This window comes from Phyllobates terribilis, unplaced genomic scaffold, assembly GCF_046119375.1.
Source record: "Phyllobates terribilis strain yellow unplaced genomic scaffold, ASM4611937v1 Scaffold_5__5_contigs__length_657084704, whole genome shotgun sequence".
Taxonomy (NCBI): Eukaryota; Metazoa; Chordata; class Amphibia; order Anura; family Dendrobatidae; genus Phyllobates; species Phyllobates terribilis.
In genome coordinates this window covers 120,595,692-120,616,218 of record NW_027362765.1, presented here as the reverse complement: position 1 = coordinate 120,616,218, position 20,527 = coordinate 120,595,692, and the positions used below count along the sequence as shown (strand labels likewise).

Genomic DNA, 20,527 nt, shown 5'->3' with positions numbered 1-20,527 from the left:
GATCAGACCGACCAAACCTCACCCTTCCTCTCTCCAGTCCGGACTGCGAGGATAAACATTGGTGCCGAGGGAGGTTCTGGGGCGAAATCAGGCTGGTAACCAGGGTGCAGGTCCTCTGTGTGTGTGTGTGTGAGAGTGTGTGCAGGATCCAAATAACCTACCCATCCCCCTCCACCACCAGGATCCTGGTGCCTCCATTACTGTGTGATAGAAGATCTTATCTGAAGACTAGGGAGGATCCTACTGATAGTCATGTACCTTGTCCTAATTCTCAGCTCAAGTCCATTGTTCCTGGACAGCTGTCTAATGTGTATGGCGAGCTTTAGGGAACCAGGAAGATCAGGATGAACATGCAGTGGAAATGTGAAATGCGTGGGAATTAGACTTATTTTGAGTTTCCGTTCCAGATGAGGCCCCCACATGTATCAGACTAAAGTCTGGAATAGATGGATACGGCCTGTTGAATTTCCAGCACCAAAGGAGTTTGTCAGCGGCTTTCAAGGAGACTACAGGGGCTCTCGGCTGTAATGTACTGGGGAGTTGGGAGGTGCCTGATGGCTGAACATTTGGCCGATGCCTCCCTAATTGTCTTTACCCCAGTGGATTGCACTCAGAAGCGGTCATTATTTTAGGTTATCTTGGTGAGGTTCATGCTACGTAGGTGGCCTCCTGAAGGTCCTTCTCTCTCCCTTAACGTGCGCCTATATAGGAAGGTGCTTGTTTACTATGATTTTCTTTTAGCTATGACCGTAATGGGGATTTGTAGGATTTTCCATTTCCCTTCATATCATACACTTAGGTTTACATGGGTGATGTACTGTCCACCAACGATAACTTTTATATACCCGCATAAAGGGTGCTCGACCCCAAAGGGCCATTTTATGTGTTCACATGTAAAAGGTTCTCCATTCCCTCAGGGTTTTCCCTTTAAGATTAGGGCCCTACAACAGCACTGATCCTAAAAGGATAAACATCAACCCCACATTCCTGACCCTGAGAAATCCTCCCTTCCCACAGACTCGCCAACTCCCATTTCATTCTGCCACCCCCTCCCTTCCCCAGTCCTCCCACAGCCGGTTCTCACATTCCCCACCGGAGCACAGAATGCCCTCTGCTAAATCATCTCTCACCTGCTCATCTTCCCTCTTTTATATTTAATGCATGGCCGCCAGCTACCCAGAAGCCTTTTCACCATTACCGTCTGATTATTTTTTTAAGTTCTCCTTTTCTGGGAAAGCTGTACACCAAGCTTTTCTAGTGTCCCCGGTGTCGGCTTGTGACACAATTTTTGCCATTCTGGAATCCAGAAAAGCGAAATAGTCGGAGGCCTGTCCTGTCACTAGTCCTCCTTCGCCGCCTGTGTTCCCCCCCCACCCCCCCTTCCCGATATTTGAATATGACAGAACTGATGCAAATAGATTTATAGTGAGTGGAAGAGTAAAAGGTCTCTCAGTGAAAGGTCTCAGGTTGTGAGATGTACAGGGGTCATGTATGGAAGGTTTACCCCAAACCAAAACACCCGCACCTCAACCTTTGTACTGTACCTCTGACCGAGAGCCCCTTGCGCACCGATGTGACCCAACCCCCCCCTGGGCACCAACATGACTCTCCCCCCACAGGGGTTATGTATGGAGGGTTTACTCCATACCAAGACACCCGCAACTCAACCTTTGTACTGTACCTCTGACCATCAGAGACCCCCTTGCGCACCAACGTGACCCCCTTCGCACTAATGTGACCCCTTTATTTCCACTTGTGCACCTACATTTTGTGAATTTGATTTGGGTATGATCCCCCATCTGTAACAGTAACCCCTCCCCCTGTTTGTGATCCTTTTCCCCCATCTTTACCCATGTACTCATACATAACCCTCAACCCTTTCTTTACTTAGTACCCCATCTCTCAGCCCCCCATCTTCCACTCCTCAACACTAGCCCTCAAACTAATCAGTGCTGGAGACTTGGCGCTGGACCCGGGAAACTTGAGTAAAACCCCTTCTTTTTTTTTTTCTTTTTTTTTCTTCAGACAGCAGCTGGAGGACAGGATTTTCTTCAATACCGGAACCCCACCTTTAAGCCTATGCCCCTTCCTTAGCCTCTTCACCCCATTTTTAACCCCTCTTCACCTTGTACCAGCTTCTTCTGACAATCACCAATGTGATGTCATACTGAAACTTGTCGGTGTACAATGATGTGGCACTCCCCGTCTCCTCCACCCCTTGGTAAATCCGCTTAATCCCTAATTGCCCCCTTTCCTTTACTCTTGAGTCGTTCACACCCAGCATCTCCGTAACTCGCCCAGCACTTGTCTTTACACTGGAGGTTTTACCTTTTGAGGCACCTGTGCACGTCCTACATATATATAAACCCTGTTACTATCCCGACCCCTTAGGGGGTAACTCCCACCTGTGGTACAACAGTCCTAATTATAGTTATATTCTTTACAAGCCCAAATGTGGAAAAAGTTCTTCTTCAATGAGAACTCTAGTGCGGATTGGCAGTAGTATATGATATATGTTCAGGTTTTTTTTATTAGATTTTATATAACAATGAAATTCCTTAAAGGGGCTGTCCACCTTTTGGGGGACTTTTTTATTTTTTTAAATGCATGTATTTTTGGCTAAAAATATATATTTTTTTTACATTTTGGTTTCATTAAAAATGTTTGTGCCGTTTGCCTTTGATAGCCTTGGTATTGTAATGTCTATTACTGGCTGCAGAATGGGTTAACTGAGAATCTGTCAGTGAGCGCTCATTCTTTGTCCATTGGGAGAGTTTCTAACTTTTTTTTTTTTTTTTTTTTAAATCTGTCTTTTTTTTGGGGGGGGGGGGGCTATTTTCAGTTGATTTATGACTATATCACAGTTAAAGATGCAGGGAAAGAGTTTGTTTTAAAGCAAAACCATGCAAAATTTTTAATGGAACAGATTTATTTTTAGCTCAAAATACATAAATTTAAGTAAAAAAAAAAAAAAAAAAATACATTAAACTCACTGCTTGAAATACGGCTTTTGATACTGGAAACCGGCACTTGTTTGTAGCACCAGATTATTGTACAATATGGAATTGTAGAGCGAACAGATTAGGAGATTCCTGATAATTCTTTTCCCCTTTTTATCAGCTACATGAACTTTTTTGACATTAGTGTAGTAATACAGCAGATCATGTGCCGATTTCCAATAATGATGGATTACTTCCTTTCGGCTGTGATTGATAACCCCACGCCAGCACCAACGGCCGAGATCGGAGAATACTCTCTGCATAGTTTAGGCTCCTTTTTTCAAGTAGTTGATAATCCCGGTTGTGCAATTGGCAGGATGATGGGTTTGTAATGTCAGCCTGGGACCAAAAAGCGTTTTCCAGAGTGGTCGAATCTAAGCCCCTGTTTGCATGTCCCTTTCTTATATCCGCACGGTGGCACAGTGGTTAGCACTGCAGCCTTGCAGCGCTGGGGTCCTGGGTTCAAATCCCACCAAGGACAACGTCTACAAGGAGTCTGTATGTTCTCCCCGTGTTTGTGTGAGTTTCCTCCAGGTTCTCTGGTTTCCTCCCACACTCCAAAGACATACTGATAGGGAATAAAGACTGTGAGCCCCAATGGGGACAGCGTTGATAATGTCTGTAATTGCTGTGGAATTAATATATAAGTGAGTAACCTCAATAAATACAAATATCCAAAGGCTCTAATGCAATTTCTTGTAGAACCTGACAAAAATATAAACTTGACCTAAAGGGATAGAAAATGTTAAGAAATCAAATTTAAAATTTAACAAAATAGCAAAAAATAAATGTGCCATAAAGTTATTTGGCCAATTATGGTAAACTGTGTCGAAAAACATAAAACCATAGTGATATTGCAATTTATGTTTTCCGCCATTGCGTAATAACTTATACAAACCCCAAGATTTCTTTAAAAACAAATAAAGAAAACTACTTTAGAAACAGGAATTGGGAAAAAAAATATAAATATAAAACTCTGTCCCTAAGGCTAATATTTGGGGTAAATGAATTTTTTTTTTCTGTTTTTGTATATATATTTGTCAGATTTATGTCTGATTGATATGAGTCCAATCGATTCATCGAACAGTGAGGCACATAATGCCTCCCGCCTCGCTGCCAGCTGTAGCGAATTGCCGGCCTTGACTTGGCTCCTCTCCACCATGTTTAGGGTTGACTATCTCCTTTCCTCCTCTTGGATCCACTGGAGGCCTCCTTTGGGAAGAAGAAGGCATCTTGCTATTTTCAATCTAAAGGGAACAGGAGGATGAGCTGCCCCCTCGCTCCCTATCTCTGCCATGTATCATGTACCTTGAGCTTGCTGCTTTAATGGGCTCGGACTGTTCTATAATTCATGGCTGAACTAATCTGACCAGAGCTATCTCCGGTTAACCGTTTCCTTCCTGACCGTAAAACGCGACTGGTCCTCGTTAGTCTTCCGAGCTTTGCGCCGCCGCCTACTATACATTTCCTGCAGCGTAAGCTATAGACGAAGCTTGAAACGTGCCCCATATACATCATTGTATTGTTCCACCTTTCCCTTCAATGGCATCATCTCGTCAAACTTGGGCGTAGCGACTGATACCATTCAGGGAAAAGGTGGCACAATAAAGTACCGAAATACTGTCTTCGTTGATCCAAGATCTTCTTCCCTCCCCCATATTCCGGTAACCAGTTTCCTTAGACGCCTGCACAGCAGATCTCGGCTTTTCTCTACAGTGGAAATGATTTTTCCTATGAAAATTTCTAATCCCATTACCATGGAAAGTCGCCATCGCTGCCAGTAGGAAGCGCTCCACCCATTGTTGTGGAAGATGATCAATGTATGGAAGTCATTGGTTCTGTTACTCTTAATGGAGACGCTAACGAGTCTGGGCTCAAATCCAAGCTGGTCACTGGTTTAGTATACACATATGTCGATTTATACTTGGGACAAGAGCTCCTATACATTCTCTATACAATAGTGCAGAATATATGGGCACCATCCCAGGGGTTGATGGAGTGTACACATTAATGGCTTGGGTTGTAGTAGTCCAGGTGGGAGAAGACTGAATGAATAAATAGGTGCCAATTGGCACCTAAATAATTTGGGCATAATATGCAAATGAGCGGTGTTCCTATCCCTGTGTGACTCCATGAATGGGGGAAGCTTTCCTGCCTATATTGCCAACCAGACTAGGTGTGAATCGATTCGCAGGACCCGGCCCATCAGCCACAACAGTGATCTGTGGCAACAGGAAGGGAGCCCTGAGAATCGCCTCTTACTTGATGGCATCCATAGCTCTTCTTTTGATTACCCCCTCCGTCACATGTGCCTCACACCACAGCGATGATGTTGTGCCAAGCCGACTAATCAAAAGAAGAGCTGGCGATGTCGGGAAGTAAGTGTGGCGGTACTCAGGGTTCGCATTCAGTGGGCACAAATGACCGACTTGGCCTGCAAATTGATTCACACCAACTCCCAACCACAAGAACCAGAGAGCACATTTGACCCTGCAGTTGTATCCAGTATGGTGACCTCATCCTTTACACGCGTCGACCATTTTAAACTCTTCCTCTCCTCTTCTCCCTCAGGTGACGACGTGACGGTGATAGAGCCGGGCAGCTCTGACAGCCGGGAAGAACGTGTAGACTTGTACTCTCAAGGAGAAGAGTCCTTACAAGGCGGAGAACCCACTTACATACCTCACACGCTGAGTCTGGATAAAGACGACAATCACCAACGGGTCACCAGCGTATCCAACCTGCGCACTGCCCTCCTGAGCAAAAACAGCCTGCTGTCCCTCAAGGCCGATGTCCTAGGGGAGGAGAGTTCTTTGCTTTTTGAATACCTGCCCAAAGGTACCCACTCGCTCTCTCGTAAGTTCCTCTTTTCTTTTTCTGTCCTTCTTGTCTTTCTACTTGGTCAGTAGTGTCATGGCCGGGCTTCTGAGCATTGCTACCACTAATTGCAGGCGGTCCTTGCAGTAGGACCACCTCTCCTAAATCAACTAGTCCATGAAGACCTCTGTCAGGGACAAACCCTTTGAGATGTAGACCATTGGAGCCTGGGATGAATCCTCACTGAACTCGAATGTGAGTCAGTAAGACCCATACCGCACTTTCTGATCTGGAAAAAAAAATTCTAAAGTTTTGCAGCCCAATTTTCCTGTAAAATATTGGTTAGAGATTCTAATTTTGAAGATCAATCAACCAAATGTGTTCTCGTGTAGACACAAAAACCTCTTCCCCCACCTGATGACAGAATAAAGAAAGATTGGTAAATATCTGTCCAATGTCTATGCGTATCTTGAGATATTATATTTGAAATATTTAATGGAATAGTCACTTTTTTGTTTTTTTGCTCCTACTTTTATTTGGTTTCCATATCCCAACTTTTTTTTTTTTAAGTAGACACAGAGCAGGGAATTCATTAAAATAATAAAGCCACATTCACACGTTCAGTATTTGGTCAGTATTTTACATCAGTATTTGGAAGCCAAAACCAGGAGTGGAACAATCAGAGGAAAAGTATAATAGAAACACGTCACCACTTCTGGATTTATCACCCACTCCTGGTTTTGGCTACAAATACTGAGGTAAAATACTGAAGCTGTGAACTTGACCTCAGATAACTTCTACTTACCTGCTAAGTCCACCATCGCTCCAGTGTCATGGCTCTGATGGTGCTACCAGTCTTTGTGAACGTTCTGACGTTCCAACCACAAGCGTGACCACTGCAGACAATGACTGATGTTAGGGGTTACAGGTCGACTGTGCTACCACCACCGATGAGACCTGTAATTGCCTGCAGTGGTCACATGCATGTGAATGGAGTCATCAACTTCAGACCGTTCACAAGGACCATTGGGACCACTGACTTGCATGTTGGGAAGAGTTGAGGCAACTTTGAAAATAGTAAAGGTTTATTGTTTTGGAGACCCGGTCCTGATAACTGCATCTCCTCTATTGCTTTGTCCCTATGACAACACTTCTTGTCTTTACTCTGACTGTTCACTTTTAATTTTGGGGTGCATTTACACTGAAGATTTTTGAGAAATGAACGTTCATAAGATTGCACATTTTCCAATAATATGCCAGTGTAAACAGGCTGCAGGTCAGGTCACCTGCCAAACAAGGAAAAAACGCTTAATCGTTGGGTGAAAAGATTGTTCTTGGCAGCACATTGTCGTCTGTTCAGATCATGTGCTGCTGAGAACAATGACCATATTTTCAAGCGGAACGACATATTACTAATCGCTCTGTGTGCATCGCAAGCACAATAAGCCTGTGTAAAAAAAAAAAACAACAAAAAACTATTGAACACTTGCCGACTGGCAACCATGTAGGTTACCAGTCGTTTAGTGGCTGCCAACAACTTGAGTAAAGCCATCCACCATTTAGGCTTTCAAACTTACTATCCATATCAAATATATACACTTACACTTTGTGGCCATTGCTGTGGATGAGTAGATTGGATCCAGGCAATATCTCTGTGTCTGGGCTGAGCAATAACAGGAAGTTTTGTCATGGGGAAGCCGTGACAGTATTTACTGGTGACCATGCACTATATAAAATCCTGCGTTGTCATTGGTCACTCAGCTTTTCTCTAATCTTTATTAAATGTGAGTAAAGTCATTGATTTGCTTCATTATAAAGTTTTGTTTTCCCTCCCATCATTTACTCTGTGGTTCGCCCTGACACCACCCAAGTTTTATGATCCCTCCTGCTTTGATGTTGTCTGTTCTGCTGGTGACGTCACCAGTCAGTAGTAATTTATCTACGCCGGGTGTTTTTAATGATTCGATTATTATAAAATTATAATAGATATTTATAATTTTGCTCCTGGAATGAAAGGGTTAAAATTTGCATCGATTTTGGGGAAATGGCCGCTTCCTCTTTTCAGTTTTAGATTTTTTTTTTTTTTTTTTTAAACAGGTAGAATATTGTGCGACTTTTAACAATTTATTCTCTTTAATAACTCGCTGGAAGCCCAAGAATAATAGTGTAAGACGAGGCACAGAATGCCTCGTGCCTCAGGGTTCAGTTACGAGTTCTTTGTACTATCTAATTTTTTTAGTCTCCAAACGGCCTCAAATGCATAAAGAAGATTTTCCCTAAAATCAAGAAATCCCTTTCACATTTACATTTCCAAGTCATGTTACAACCCAGACCTCACAAGACCACATATAGTAAAAAATACATTAATATAACACAATAGGGGCAATATGATGCCATATGCAAATATTACCATGGTATGTGTGCCAGGTGGCGCTGCCCAGCGTGGACCCCCTGACTAAATGTTGGGAGGGGCTCCCGGCATGGACCCCCTGGCTGTGCATTGGGAGGCGGCTCCTGGTGTGGAACCTCCTGACTGTGTGCCGGGAGTTGGCTCCCGACGTGGACCCCATTGGCTGCGTGTAGGGATGTGGCTCCTGGTGTGGACACCCCTGGCTGCGTGCTAGGAGGTGGCACTCGGCGTGGATTCCCCCTGGCTGTGCGTCGGGAGGTGGCTGACGGCGTGGACCCCCTGGCCTTGAGACTTCCTGTCTAGTTATATGAGGACATTGATGGCATGATGCTGTGGGTGATGTCATACATGGCACCGGGTAGAAGATGTATAATCTCTTAATATCCTTCCAGTAATACATCAAGACAAGTGGGTTCTGTGTTCTCAGCACTGCTACTGTACAGAGTAATTATATTATGGACCCTCTATGATGAGATGATTTATTTTTTTTTTTCTATGTGATTATTGTTGTAAATCCTGAACCGCTCTCCTCATCTCCTGCAGTCAATGAGTTCACGGTTATCCGGAAGAAGTTCAAGTGTCCGTACTGCAGCTTCTCTGCCATGCACCAGTGCATCCTGAAAAGACACATGCGATCACACACAGGGGAGCGGCCATATCCCTGCGAGATATGTGGCAAGAAGTTTACAAGGCGGGAGCACATGAAGCGCCACACACTGGTAAGAGATGGAACTGTGCTGTAGCACATTGTAATAAGAGGGGGGGTATTTGAGCATTGTATTAACCTCATAGTAAGGACATTTAGATTGCACTCTACATTATTCTATGAAAGAGCAACTTCTCCATGTATGAAAACCTGTACACCTGTACTTGGGATAGCATATACCTAGTTATTCTTGTCCATAGGGGGCAGCATTATAGTAGTTATATTCTTGTACATAGGGGGCAGCATTATAGTAGTTATATTCTTGTACATAGGGGGCAGCATTATAGTAGTTATATTCTTGTACATAGGGGGCAGCATTATAGTAGTTATATTCTTGTACATAGGGGGCAGCATTATAGTAGTTATATTCTTGTACATAGGGGGCAGCATTATAGTAGTTATATTTTTGTACATAGGGGCAGTATTATAGTAGCTATATTCTTGTACATTGGGGCAGTATTATAGTAGTTATATTCTTGTACATAGGGGCAGTATTATAGTAGTTATATTCTTGTACATAGGGGCAGTATTATAGTAGTTATATTCTTGTACATAGGGGCAGTATTATAGTAGTTATATTCTTGTACATAGGGGCAGTATTATAGTAGTTATATTCTTATACATAGGGGGTAGTATTGTAGTTATATTTTTGTATATTGGGGCATTGTTATAATAGTTATATTCTTGTACATTGGGGCAGTATTATAGTAGTTATATTCTTGTATATAGGGGCAGTGTTATAGTAGTTATATTCTTGTATATAGGGGCAGTATTATAGTAGCTATATTGTATATAGGGGCAGTATTATAGTAGTTATATTCTTGTACATTGGGCAGTATTATAGTAGTTATATTCTTGTACATTGGGGCAGTATTATAGTAGTTATATTCTTGTACATTGGGGCAGTATTATAGTAGTTATATTCTTGTACATAGGGGCAGTATTATAGTAGTTATATTCTTGTACATAGGGGCAGTATTATAGTAGTTATATTCTTGTATATAGGGGCAGTATTATAGTAGTTATATTCTTGTATATAGGGCAGTATTATAGTAGTTATATTCTTGTATATAGGGGCAGTATTATAGTAGTTATATTCTTGTACATAGAGGGCAGTATTATAGTAGTTATATTGTATATGGGGGCAGTATTATAGTAGTTATATTCTTGTACATAGGGGGCAGTATTATAGTAGTTATATTCTTGTACATAGGAGGCAGTATTATAGTAGTTATATTGTACATAGGGGGCAGTATTATAGTAGTTATATTCTTGTACATAGGAGACAGTATTATAGTAGTTATATTCTTATACATAGGGGCAGTATTATAGTAGTTATATTCTTGTACATAGGAGGTAGTATAGTAGTTATATTCTTGTATATAGGGGCAGTATTATAGTAGTTATATTCTTGTACATTGGGGCAGTGTTATAGCTTTGTACTTCAGTTAAATTCAGGGGGCGACAATGAGCACAGGAGGAACATCACTGATCTTTATGCCCGACAACTAAAAAAAATAGTCAGTTAACCCTTTATTTGCTTTCATTTGCATGAAATGTTTAGAATGTGGCTCCATTTCTTACCAATGGTGCAGGATGCAGCTGTCCAACGCGACCTCCCGGTCTTCAGATTTGAGGTCACTGGGAGGAAATGGTCAGACTCTTCCGAGCAGTGCTGCTCTGTAACCTCAGAGGCATTCTCTTGTATTGTAGCCCTGAAAAATAACAGACCTCTTTACCGAGCGGCTCTGGGCCTTCAGGATGTGTCGGCCCACAATCCCAGGAGGCTCTTCAGCCATCTGCACCTCCCTGCAATCGGTTGTTTCTGCTGCTGCACTTCTCGTTGCGTTTCAGCCTTTTGCACAAGTATTTGCACGCAATGGCTCTGGTGCAGTCATTTGAATATGTGGCCCTCGAAATTCATCTGCCGTTTCCATGGCAACAAAACAATCAAGATTTTATAATCTACTATGATCATGTGGTCGACTGCTCGTTCATTGTGTAATTAAAAAAGCCTTCATTATGAACATCACTCATGTCTGGTAGAGAGTCCCGTTGTTATAGAGAAGGCAGGAGAACGGGCGATTCTCTCCATCTCTCACATCCCTAACCTTATAGGGGCCCCGGGAACCAGCTGGGTAAGTTTAATGCGGATATAGAAAATACATTCCCGACATGGATGTTTCGGATAAGATTGACATGTAAGGGGTTATGATTTTATGCAATTCACAAAGTCCATATTTTGGCAATTGACTGGTAAGAACGGTGCAGTTCACTGCTAAATTAGTTGTTCTGGGTCAAAAGGAGAATGCCGTAAAATTATAAAAGTAGCATTACCTATCTGGTAAATTCCCTGCCACCTACCAGTGATGTCACGGTCAGTGAGCTCAGTGATTGGCTGTAGCAGTCACAGGTGTTGACGTGATGTCATCACTGTGGGAAAAGTAACCAAAGACTAGTGGAAGCACTGTAGCAGTAGCCCAGGAGTGTTTAATAGATAAATAATGCGTCTTTGCTGAATGTGGACCACCCATATAGCGCACATTTATAATAATCTGACTTCTTTGCTGGGAGTTGTTCACAGTTCTGTTCTTACAGGGGTGGGAACTATAATATTATATAAGATCATTCATATCAATAGGCAACCACATAATGAACGGGCTTGTTAGTCCTGCTGGAGATCTGGTCTGATAGTGGCTCTCAGCTGTGGGCTATAGAGGGGGCTCCTGAATAGGGGACCCCCATGGAAGGAGTTGTCCTAATGTTCGCTGTCCACTTCTGCACATTGCACCCTATTACAGAGGCAAGTATTATACAAGCCTCCCTGCTTTACATGAAAGACATGTGCAAACCCCTTATCCTGCATTATATAGAGCGTGGTATAACATGTATTCACCCCCTGGTTACTCTGGAGCCTGCATTATCCTCACCCAGGATAACACTCACCTCCACCCACGTTACACTGCGGACGACACATCACAAGACACAGAATCCTATATGGGTCATTGTTTCTCTGCAGGTTTTCAGGCCTTTCCTGTATGAACCGTCTTTTCAGGTTACAGAGCAGCAATGCTGAGCCAGGGGCTTGATCTGGGTTGACCATTTCCTCCTCAATGACCTAAAACCTGCAGTGTCCATGGGCTGGAAATAGGTCAGTGCAGGGCGGCTGCTTGCTGTACAGCACACAGGTCACATGGAGACTGCCCCATATCCTGAGCGCTCTGGGTAGCTCCTAAGCTCACACACACTGCAAGAAGTGTTAATGCAGCCTGGTGCCATTTTTACTTGGTTGAGGCCACTGACACTGCTGGACCTATATGCGGATCCTGCAACTCCATATGTAATGGGGCGTTGTTTTTGGATTGGTACATGACTATGAGTAACTTGTAGTAGCACTCCTTTAAGAATGTTCCATTTCTCAGAAGGAATTCCGTTCTTGGGATTAAGTGGCAGGAACCTGACCCAGTAACACTATTCTGCTACTAGGCTACAGATTTCCTAAATTGGACAAGTTATGAATATTGATGAGGCCTGATTCATGGATAAGACATTGTATAGAATACAATGGAGAGCAAATGTGATATTCTCCTTACCCTGGAAGGAGTTTTAGTGCTCCATATCACTCTCTGCTGAGTAATGAGTTTCCAAGCAGAGTGGGGGAAGGGAATTGACTACTACAGATTTTTTGCCCAGAGTTATGGTTCTCAAACTCATGAAGTCGTACTAGCAAAATATATTTTAAGCTGCTGTCCAGTCAGGAGTGCAAACATAGGTAAGTTAGTACTGATGCTTACCTGACAGTTATTTGTCTGCTTGGCTGATTTCTAGCTTTCCTCCATTGCGGCATAAATGTGATCTATGACAACAGCTCAGTTATATATCGCCTACAGGGTGTTTGTGGTAGTCTGAGACACGCCTCCTGCATCATCATTGGTTCAGGCTGCAGCTCTGCCCCTCCCCCTGCTGCTCTGCCATCCAGATTGTCTGCTGTGAATGAACACCAACCACTCACAGGCTCGCCAGGAACTCTGCATGGAGAAATATTAGTGATGATTGGATCAGGCAAAATTTTGATTTGCCTGTTTCTGTGGATTCTCCTGAGAAATTTGATTCGCAGAGAAGTTATTCTCGGTGGATTTAATGTCCTTTATTCTGTTCTGGGGACTCTCTCCAGATCAAAGAGTATAATAAAGTGAAGATGTAAAAAATGTTAAAAAATCCTTATACCCACCTTAGCTCTCACTTCTGCAGTCTCTGCTCCTCACCGGTCCTCGTCACATCTTCTGATCGCTGCCGTGAGCCCTGATTTTGACGTTGGGCTGGGATTTCTGGATCTGATGGTGCCCGGGACGGTTCTGCCAAAGGTCACAACATGCGCCATGAACTTGCCCGCTCCTGCGCTGAGGCATCTCGGTCCTTCTCAGAGAGCTGGACGTTCTGACCTTTCATGAGAATCTCAGGGAATCGGCAGCGATCAGAAGATGCAACAAGGACTGGAGGGGTGACGAACAGAGCGGGCAGAGAGGTAAGTGGTTATTTCATCTTTTGATGGTCTTTTAGGGTTCATAGCGTCCGTCATGTTCCTGAATCGGCGTAGAAGCAAATTACAAAATAATCCGCATTTTGGCGAATGCTGCTTTTTGTAAAATTAAATTCCACTCTAATATATTTGACAATTTCTAGTTGATGTGCAGATTAGTAGACTTCCAGTGGGACAGATATGTTACATATATTGAGGCGGATGCGCCTTTATAAGGGGGATCCTAGAGGGCTGTTTTCATGTGACAAGAAAAGAATTGAGCAAAAAGATGCTCAGGATCCTGGACCAGAGTCTTGCGATAATCCTCCTATCTGCCGGCATCCACGGGGCTTCTTCTGATTGGTAAGCCTGGTGTGATGTCATCATTGCAGAGTGACACATGCATGACATCACTCCCGACCTACTATTCAGAAGCTCTGGCGATGCAGGTAGGAGAAGGTTTGCAGCTCTCTGATCCGGTGACCATGGATTACCAAAAAATCTTTTTGCTCAACTCTGGCCAAGAATGGTAAATTACCATGTACAGTAATATACTCCTATAATACTGCCCCAATGTTGGAGAATAAAGCTTGAATACATAGAATGTTTAACTGGAGTAGGGCCGTCATTTATCTGGTATTATGTAGTACATCTCTTGGGTGAGTACAGTCCTATATGTACAAGCAGCGATCCTCAGTCATGAAACTATACAGTGCTAATTGCTCTTCTTCCAGGGGTGGGAGATAACACCATTTTCCTACACATAGTTATGTACAAAACAAAACAATCTGACTTTATATTATTAGATTTTACAAAACCAAATAACCGGTTCACATAAAACGCTGCTTCTTCCAAGTACATAGTATCAAGTCGGTTGTACAAAATGTGGGAATATTGTCAGGTATGGAACAAGATGAGAGAAGTGCCTGCAGCAAGAAGTATTCACATGTTCTGATGGGCATATATGGGGAGAGCTTAGCACTGTGCCACGATTATCACTAAAGTTTTACCAAATTGCCAAAAGCATCGAGGATGGATGAGGTCTTGCCTGTAGACCAAGGAGAAATGATGCGACAATTCATTGGACACTTCCCCTTTAAGACAAACTAGTGAAGAGAAAAAGTATTTAATTGTGAAAGTTATGGGTCAATCATTCACACATTGGGTGGAGATGGCCGCCATAACGACGGTGTCCGGAAGACTTAGATCGGAGGGAAGAGTTAATGAGTAATCTGCTAAGGTGACAGGTCTACAGAGCTGGACACACCTTGGTGGCTGCCTAAAAGAAATGACCAAGAAATTCTGCCCCCTGCTGGGGATGGTACGGGACATGCAAGGATTTTTGGAGGTATCTTGTGTACTCTAAGGCTGTGTGCCCACAATGCGTTTTTTGGTGCGTATTTGCAGCGCGTAAACGCTCCAGAAACGCATTGCATACCTTATCCCATGACATTCTGCAAGTGCACATGGTCAGGAATTTTTCTGCTCTGATTTTACGCGCAGAAAAAATACGGACATGACCAATTCTTGTGCGTTTCTGCATGCGTATTTGCCTATATATTGCATTGGAAAAACGCATGGCAAATGCGCGTCAAATATGCATGTAAAAACCGCATGCGTTTTTCTGCCAAGGAGATGCAGAAATGCTTAGGAAAATTTCTGCTTCATTTCTGCATCGTGGGCACTAAGCCTAAAATATAAGTTCCCAGCGGGGATTGCAACATCTAAAATCAATGGGAGAGTGGAAACAGTGCTGTCACCTATGGCACCCAAATAAAGGGACGCGTCCAGTTAAAGGGATACTAAACTAGCCGTCTGCTCTCCCTTTGCTATGCATTTCAAAGTTTTTGTGACTCATAAAAAAATATGTAAACCTGGGCAGTGGGCATGCCGATCTTCCTTTGTAGCACTAACGGGGGGAGTTTGTGTTTGCAGAATCTAGTTTTTATAACCTCTTAAAGGGAATCGGTCACCGGGTTATTAACTAATCTCAGAGCAGTATAATGTAGAGACAGAGACCCTGATTCCAGCCATGTGTCCCTTTTACCGGTCTGCTTAGTATAGTTTTGATAAAATAAGTTCTATCAGCAGATTATCACTGGAGGACAACATGGCAGCAGGTTTAATAGTCCTCTATGTACAGGAGCTCTGTATGGCTGTGTGCCCACGTAGCGTTTTTCAAGCGTTTATGCTGCGGAATTTCCGCAGCGGAAACGCTTGTTAAACGCTAGGTAATCCGCACCCCATGGTCCCCAAGGGGATTCCGCATGTTCTATGCACATGCTGCGGATTTTTCCGCAGCGTTTATGCTGCGCACAAAAATCCGCAGCATGTCATTTAATTTTGCGGAAGCGCAGCGGAACTCCCGCCATTGACTTGCATTGAGACGCACAGAAACCGCGACTGTACATTTTTACAAGCGGCTTCTATGCATCTCTATGTGCGGATGGTACCCAGTTCTGGAGGAGAGGAGACTCTCATCCAGACCTGGGTACCATTGTACCTGTAAAAAAAGAATAAAATAACAAATAAAGTTTATACTCACCTGTCCGGCGTCTTCTCTCTGAATGCCAGCTGCGCTGAAGGACCTTCGGTGACGTCACAGTCATGTGACCGCAGGCCCTTCACCGCTCTGTCTCGCGATATGCCGGCAGCCGGGAACCAGCCAGGAAGCAGCGCTGCAGCCACGCCGGGGCCTCGGGGGTGAGTATAGCTTTTTTTGTTTTAATTTTTACGGTTCACACTGTATAAATCCATGCTGTTTGCATGGATTTATACAGTGTGACCTAGTTGTCAAGCACTTTCCAAGTGATGCTATCGCCTGGAAAGTGCTTGTCAATCTGCATGCGGAAACGGATGTGAACTCGCATGTGGATCCGCATGTATTCTGCAGGAAAAACGCATGCACAATCTGCATGCGTTTTTTTCTGCCAGGGAGATGCAGAAATGCTGCAGAAATTTTCTGCTTCATTTCTGCATCGTGGGCACATAGCCTATAACCTTGCCCCCAACACTGGCAGCATTTTGTGTACACTGTGCAAAGGCAGAAAGCTGCCAATCAGTGTTGTGGGCGGGGTTATACAGAGCTCAGTATTCAGAGAAATGGCAGATCTGCAGCAGAGAAAACAGGGATTTTAGCAAAACTAAAACAAGCAGCACAATAAGTGATACTTCACTGGAATCCGGTTCTGTGCCCTTACATCATGCTGCTCAAAGATTGGGTAGCAAAATCTTGGTGACTGATTCCTTAAACAGAAGGGACCCATTGGCTTAGTTTATAAAGAGGGTTTCTTGTTCTGGAGACCCTGTCCTGCATTACTACACACACAACCAGGGCTGTGGAGTGGGAGTCAGTATAAAATGGACCGACTCCTAAAATATATAATAAATTGGGTACAGTAGTTCCATGCAGTTTGTGGGGAATATTTTCATTAGAATTTGGGAAAGTTATGAAATGTCCTATAAATGTCTGTCCTATTCCTGATCTAAAGGTCTAGACTTTTAGCTGAGATGAATCTGTGCTACAGTAAATTTATCACTTAAACATGAGCCATCTATGAGGGAGTCGTGGAGTCAGTGTCATGGAAATTGAGGAGTCAGAGGTTTGGCTTACCCAACCCCACAGCCCGGCACACAACCCATTGACTTGAATAGGCACTGTGTAATGCTTTATTTACCCTGTGGTGGCGCTGCAGGGAAATTTAACGTTCTGTCAGGTAGGTGAATACTGGGGGAATTTTTGGAAATCCCTACTTGTTAGAATGGTCGTTTAGTGATATTAGTGCAGAACCCCTTTAAAAAAAAATAGTCATACAATTCACGTCCATGTACAAATGAAGCTCTGGTGGAGATATGATTTCATAGTCATCTTGATCCTGACTGTAGCCAGTCTCCTCTCGTGCGCTGGATTCTGCTCATTTACATAGATTTGGTTGACAGTAGGCGACAACTTAATTTGGTGCCATAAATTGGCCCCCAAGCCTGTGGTCACTTTTGGGCAGTAGCAGAGGGTCAAGTCGGGGGCTCCTCTATCGGTAGATGAAGTTTGGGGTGCAGTAGTTTCCGAGTTGATCAGTGTCTGATCTGAGCTCTAGTTCTCGCTGTATATGGCTGCCTCTGCCTCTGTCTCTGCAGCTGTTAACCCTTCCCTGCCTCAGTCTCAGGGACGCGGCCCCGGTGCCACTTCTCCAGACTCATTACACAGCCCGGTCTCGCGGTTGCTATGACAGCAGTGTTGGCTCCTTCTTAGAGTGTCCTCTGCTGTCATATAATTGCACAACCATCTGTCTCTTCTTCCGACTGAGCCACGTCTCGTTCACATGTAACCAGAGCCAGCCTCGGGGACGGCGTCTTCGGTGCTCTTCCTCTAGGGGCACACACCCATCTGTCTGTATGAGGGCACATGATCATATTAATAGCAAGCGCAACACGCAAAATGTTACTAAATCTCTATCTCTCCAATGTCTCCCTTCTATCCAGGTCCACAGTAAAGACAAGAAATACGTATGTAAGGTGTGCAACCGGGTCTTCATGTCCGCAGCCAGCGTGGGCATCAAACATGGCTCCCGGAGACACGGGGTGTGTGTGGACTGTGCGGGCCGTGGGGTGCCCCGAGGGAACCACTCCCCGGACGCCATGTACGCGGGAGAACACTATCTGGAAGATGTGGATGAGCTGAAGGTGGATGAAGACATGGGCGGGGATGAAGAGGAAGACATCAAGTGGAAAGACGAGGCGGAGACCTCGCAGGACGACGTCATACTAGAGGACGATGAGATCGAGGACTGCACGCCGGACGTCAGCCGCGGACCAATCAAGGAGTTTACTTGGATAGCGTAGGTGTAAGGGGAGCGTACAATGGGATCCCCCTAGGAAATAAGTGATGGGGGTGAATAGAGTAAATTTAGTCTCGTGGGGGATGGGTGACGTTAAATTCCCATCCCCCCCCCTTTACACCAATGTGATATTACTGGAGAGGGGCTGGTCATGTGCTCTCTAACGGTCCACGTATCCTGTCAGACAGAATCCAGGCCTCGTCTTTTTTTTTTTTTTCTTTTTGTCGCTTGGGCAGGAAACGGTTAAGTAACAGCCCTGCCGTCCTCGGTGGAATACAGGAAAGGTGATTAACTCGCCCTTCCACTGGTATTATCCGCAATGTACAGTCCCATCTCCTCAGTCTGTCACCTCCGCTCCGTGACACAGGCCTCCAGCGGTGGCAGGGGGAGCAGCATGAGACATTCCCAGCAAGATGACAAGTTTTTTTTTTTTCCTTTCCTTTTTGCCATCCCAAAAACTACCCTCACTCTACCCTGCACCCCTCCGTGCATGCCACCTGCCGCCCTCGCTGCTGGTCTCAATCGCAGACACGCTTTCTTTTTGTAAAGTTGAGATTTGTAATATATTGTAATTGCAGAACACAATCAGTATATGAGGTGCCCACCCCCCCCACAAGACACGGTGCCACCACCATCCATCAGCACTTTGGCTCGCGTTCTGGTAAGACAGCTGCTTCCTTTGGACTTGTGAAGCATAAAAGAAAAAAATATTCCATGTGTGGGTGCCATGGTCCGCCCGCCACACCCCTATCTATGCCATTCATAGTCCTTACAAGAAGAGTCCAGTATGTACCAGATGAGGGCAGGGTATATAGGCTGGCAGACATGGCTCCCTGCGGGTACAGCACGGGTCATAATAACACAGGAAGGGAACCAAAATCACCGCCCTGGGGAGTTGGCTCCTTCTCGGCCCTTCCCCCATAATTACATAATAATTATATTACCAGCTCCTTGTTAGATGCAGCTGGCTGACCACGTGCTGAAGATTATACTCTTATTTAAGGAAGATCAAATGGGGACTAAGAGGGGGAGGGGTGCCCAAGATGGCCATGGCCGCTGGATCTGCTGTTCCAACTCTATTTATAACCATTTCCCCTTTGCACATTTTTTTTCTCTGTACCAGTAAAATCTCCCCCCTCCCTCCCAGTGCTCCCCCAGACAGCGAGGGGGAGGAAGGATGTGTGTCTAATGAGAGGTTCCTGAAAACCGCAGGGCGCAGAGCAGGCCTGACACCATCCCAGAGCCAGGCTTCCTGCAAAGCTGGGACTTGTAGTGCAGACGTGAAGTAAATGGCTCCAGAACCAAAGCTAACCTATGGAGTCCTGGGGCATAACATTTCATAAACAATGCAAAAACTGGAAGCTAAATTTTTATTATTGTTTTATTCTTCTTCCAGAATCTATAAATATCATTTTAATATTATATTTGGGGGGAGTAAAAGGGGTCGCTATGAGTGCTGCGTGTATGCTTTTCATATAGATTATACATATATTATTTATTTTACCACCCCCTTCCCTTTTCACACATTTCCAAAAATTATACATTTTTTAAAAAAAAAAAATTTTTTCTTTTTCCTTTTGCAAGACCGTGCAATGTTGATTTATAATTATTTTTTTGTTGGAATATACTATATTATATTGACTAAGAATTATTATTATAAACTTGTGTTTGTGACATTGGAGATGTTTTAATATTTTGGGTCGGTGGGTGGGATATGGAGAACAGAGAAGGGGAGGTGGGGGGGCGGTGTGACGTGTTTTGGCACTTAACGAGCGGTGTCAATCCTGGTCTCAGCAGTCAAAGGGTTAAACCGGCTGGGTTAGATTTAGATATAATCGCAAATCAGTCTAAATAAAAAAAAGAAAAACACAAAACTGCTGCTACCTCTGCCTGTGCGCTGTGTGAGTTTTTGGGTTCGGGGGTTTGGGAGGGGCACGTTATGGGGGATTAACTTTTCGAATCTGCAAATATTGTGAAATGAGCCTCCACTGATACTTATAAGTAAATCCCTCATCTCCTGGGGCCTAAGGGCTCATGCATATGTCCGTGTAAAACGGTCTGAGCATGGACTGGCTGCAGATCTCCTGACCCTCATAGAAACATATGGGAGACCTGTGGACAGTCCGAACCTTTGTGGTCCAAGATCGGACCGAAATCCACAGACGTTTGCATGAGTCATAAGAAGTTTTCCACTGCTGAATGCCCTGTAAGCTGATCACAGCGCCAATATTGTTTACAAGT

At 44.1% G+C, this 20,527-nt stretch overlaps 1 protein-coding gene across 2 annotated transcripts in view; it reads left to right on the top strand.

Annotated features, from left to right (window-relative positions):
* The window catches only part of ZBTB46 (zinc finger and BTB domain containing 46), a 37,015-nt gene extending 16,855 nt beyond the window's left edge, over nucleotides 1–20,160 (top strand). The window contains exons 4-6 of one of the 2 annotated variants that reach the window (XM_073682877.1): nucleotides 5,571–5,837; nucleotides 8,770–8,945; nucleotides 17,931–20,160. In XM_073682877.1, coding sequence (XP_073538978.1) covers nucleotides 5,571–5,837; nucleotides 8,770–8,945; nucleotides 17,931–18,290 — 803 coding nt within the window. In that variant the 3' untranslated portion in view covers nucleotides 18,291–20,160. Of the gene's footprint in view, nucleotides 1–5,570; nucleotides 5,856–8,769; nucleotides 8,946–17,930 lie in introns of both variants that reach the window. The other variant, XM_073682876.1, reaches the window with a different exon arrangement.
* The last annotated feature ends 367 nt before the right edge of the window (nucleotides 20,161–20,527 follow it).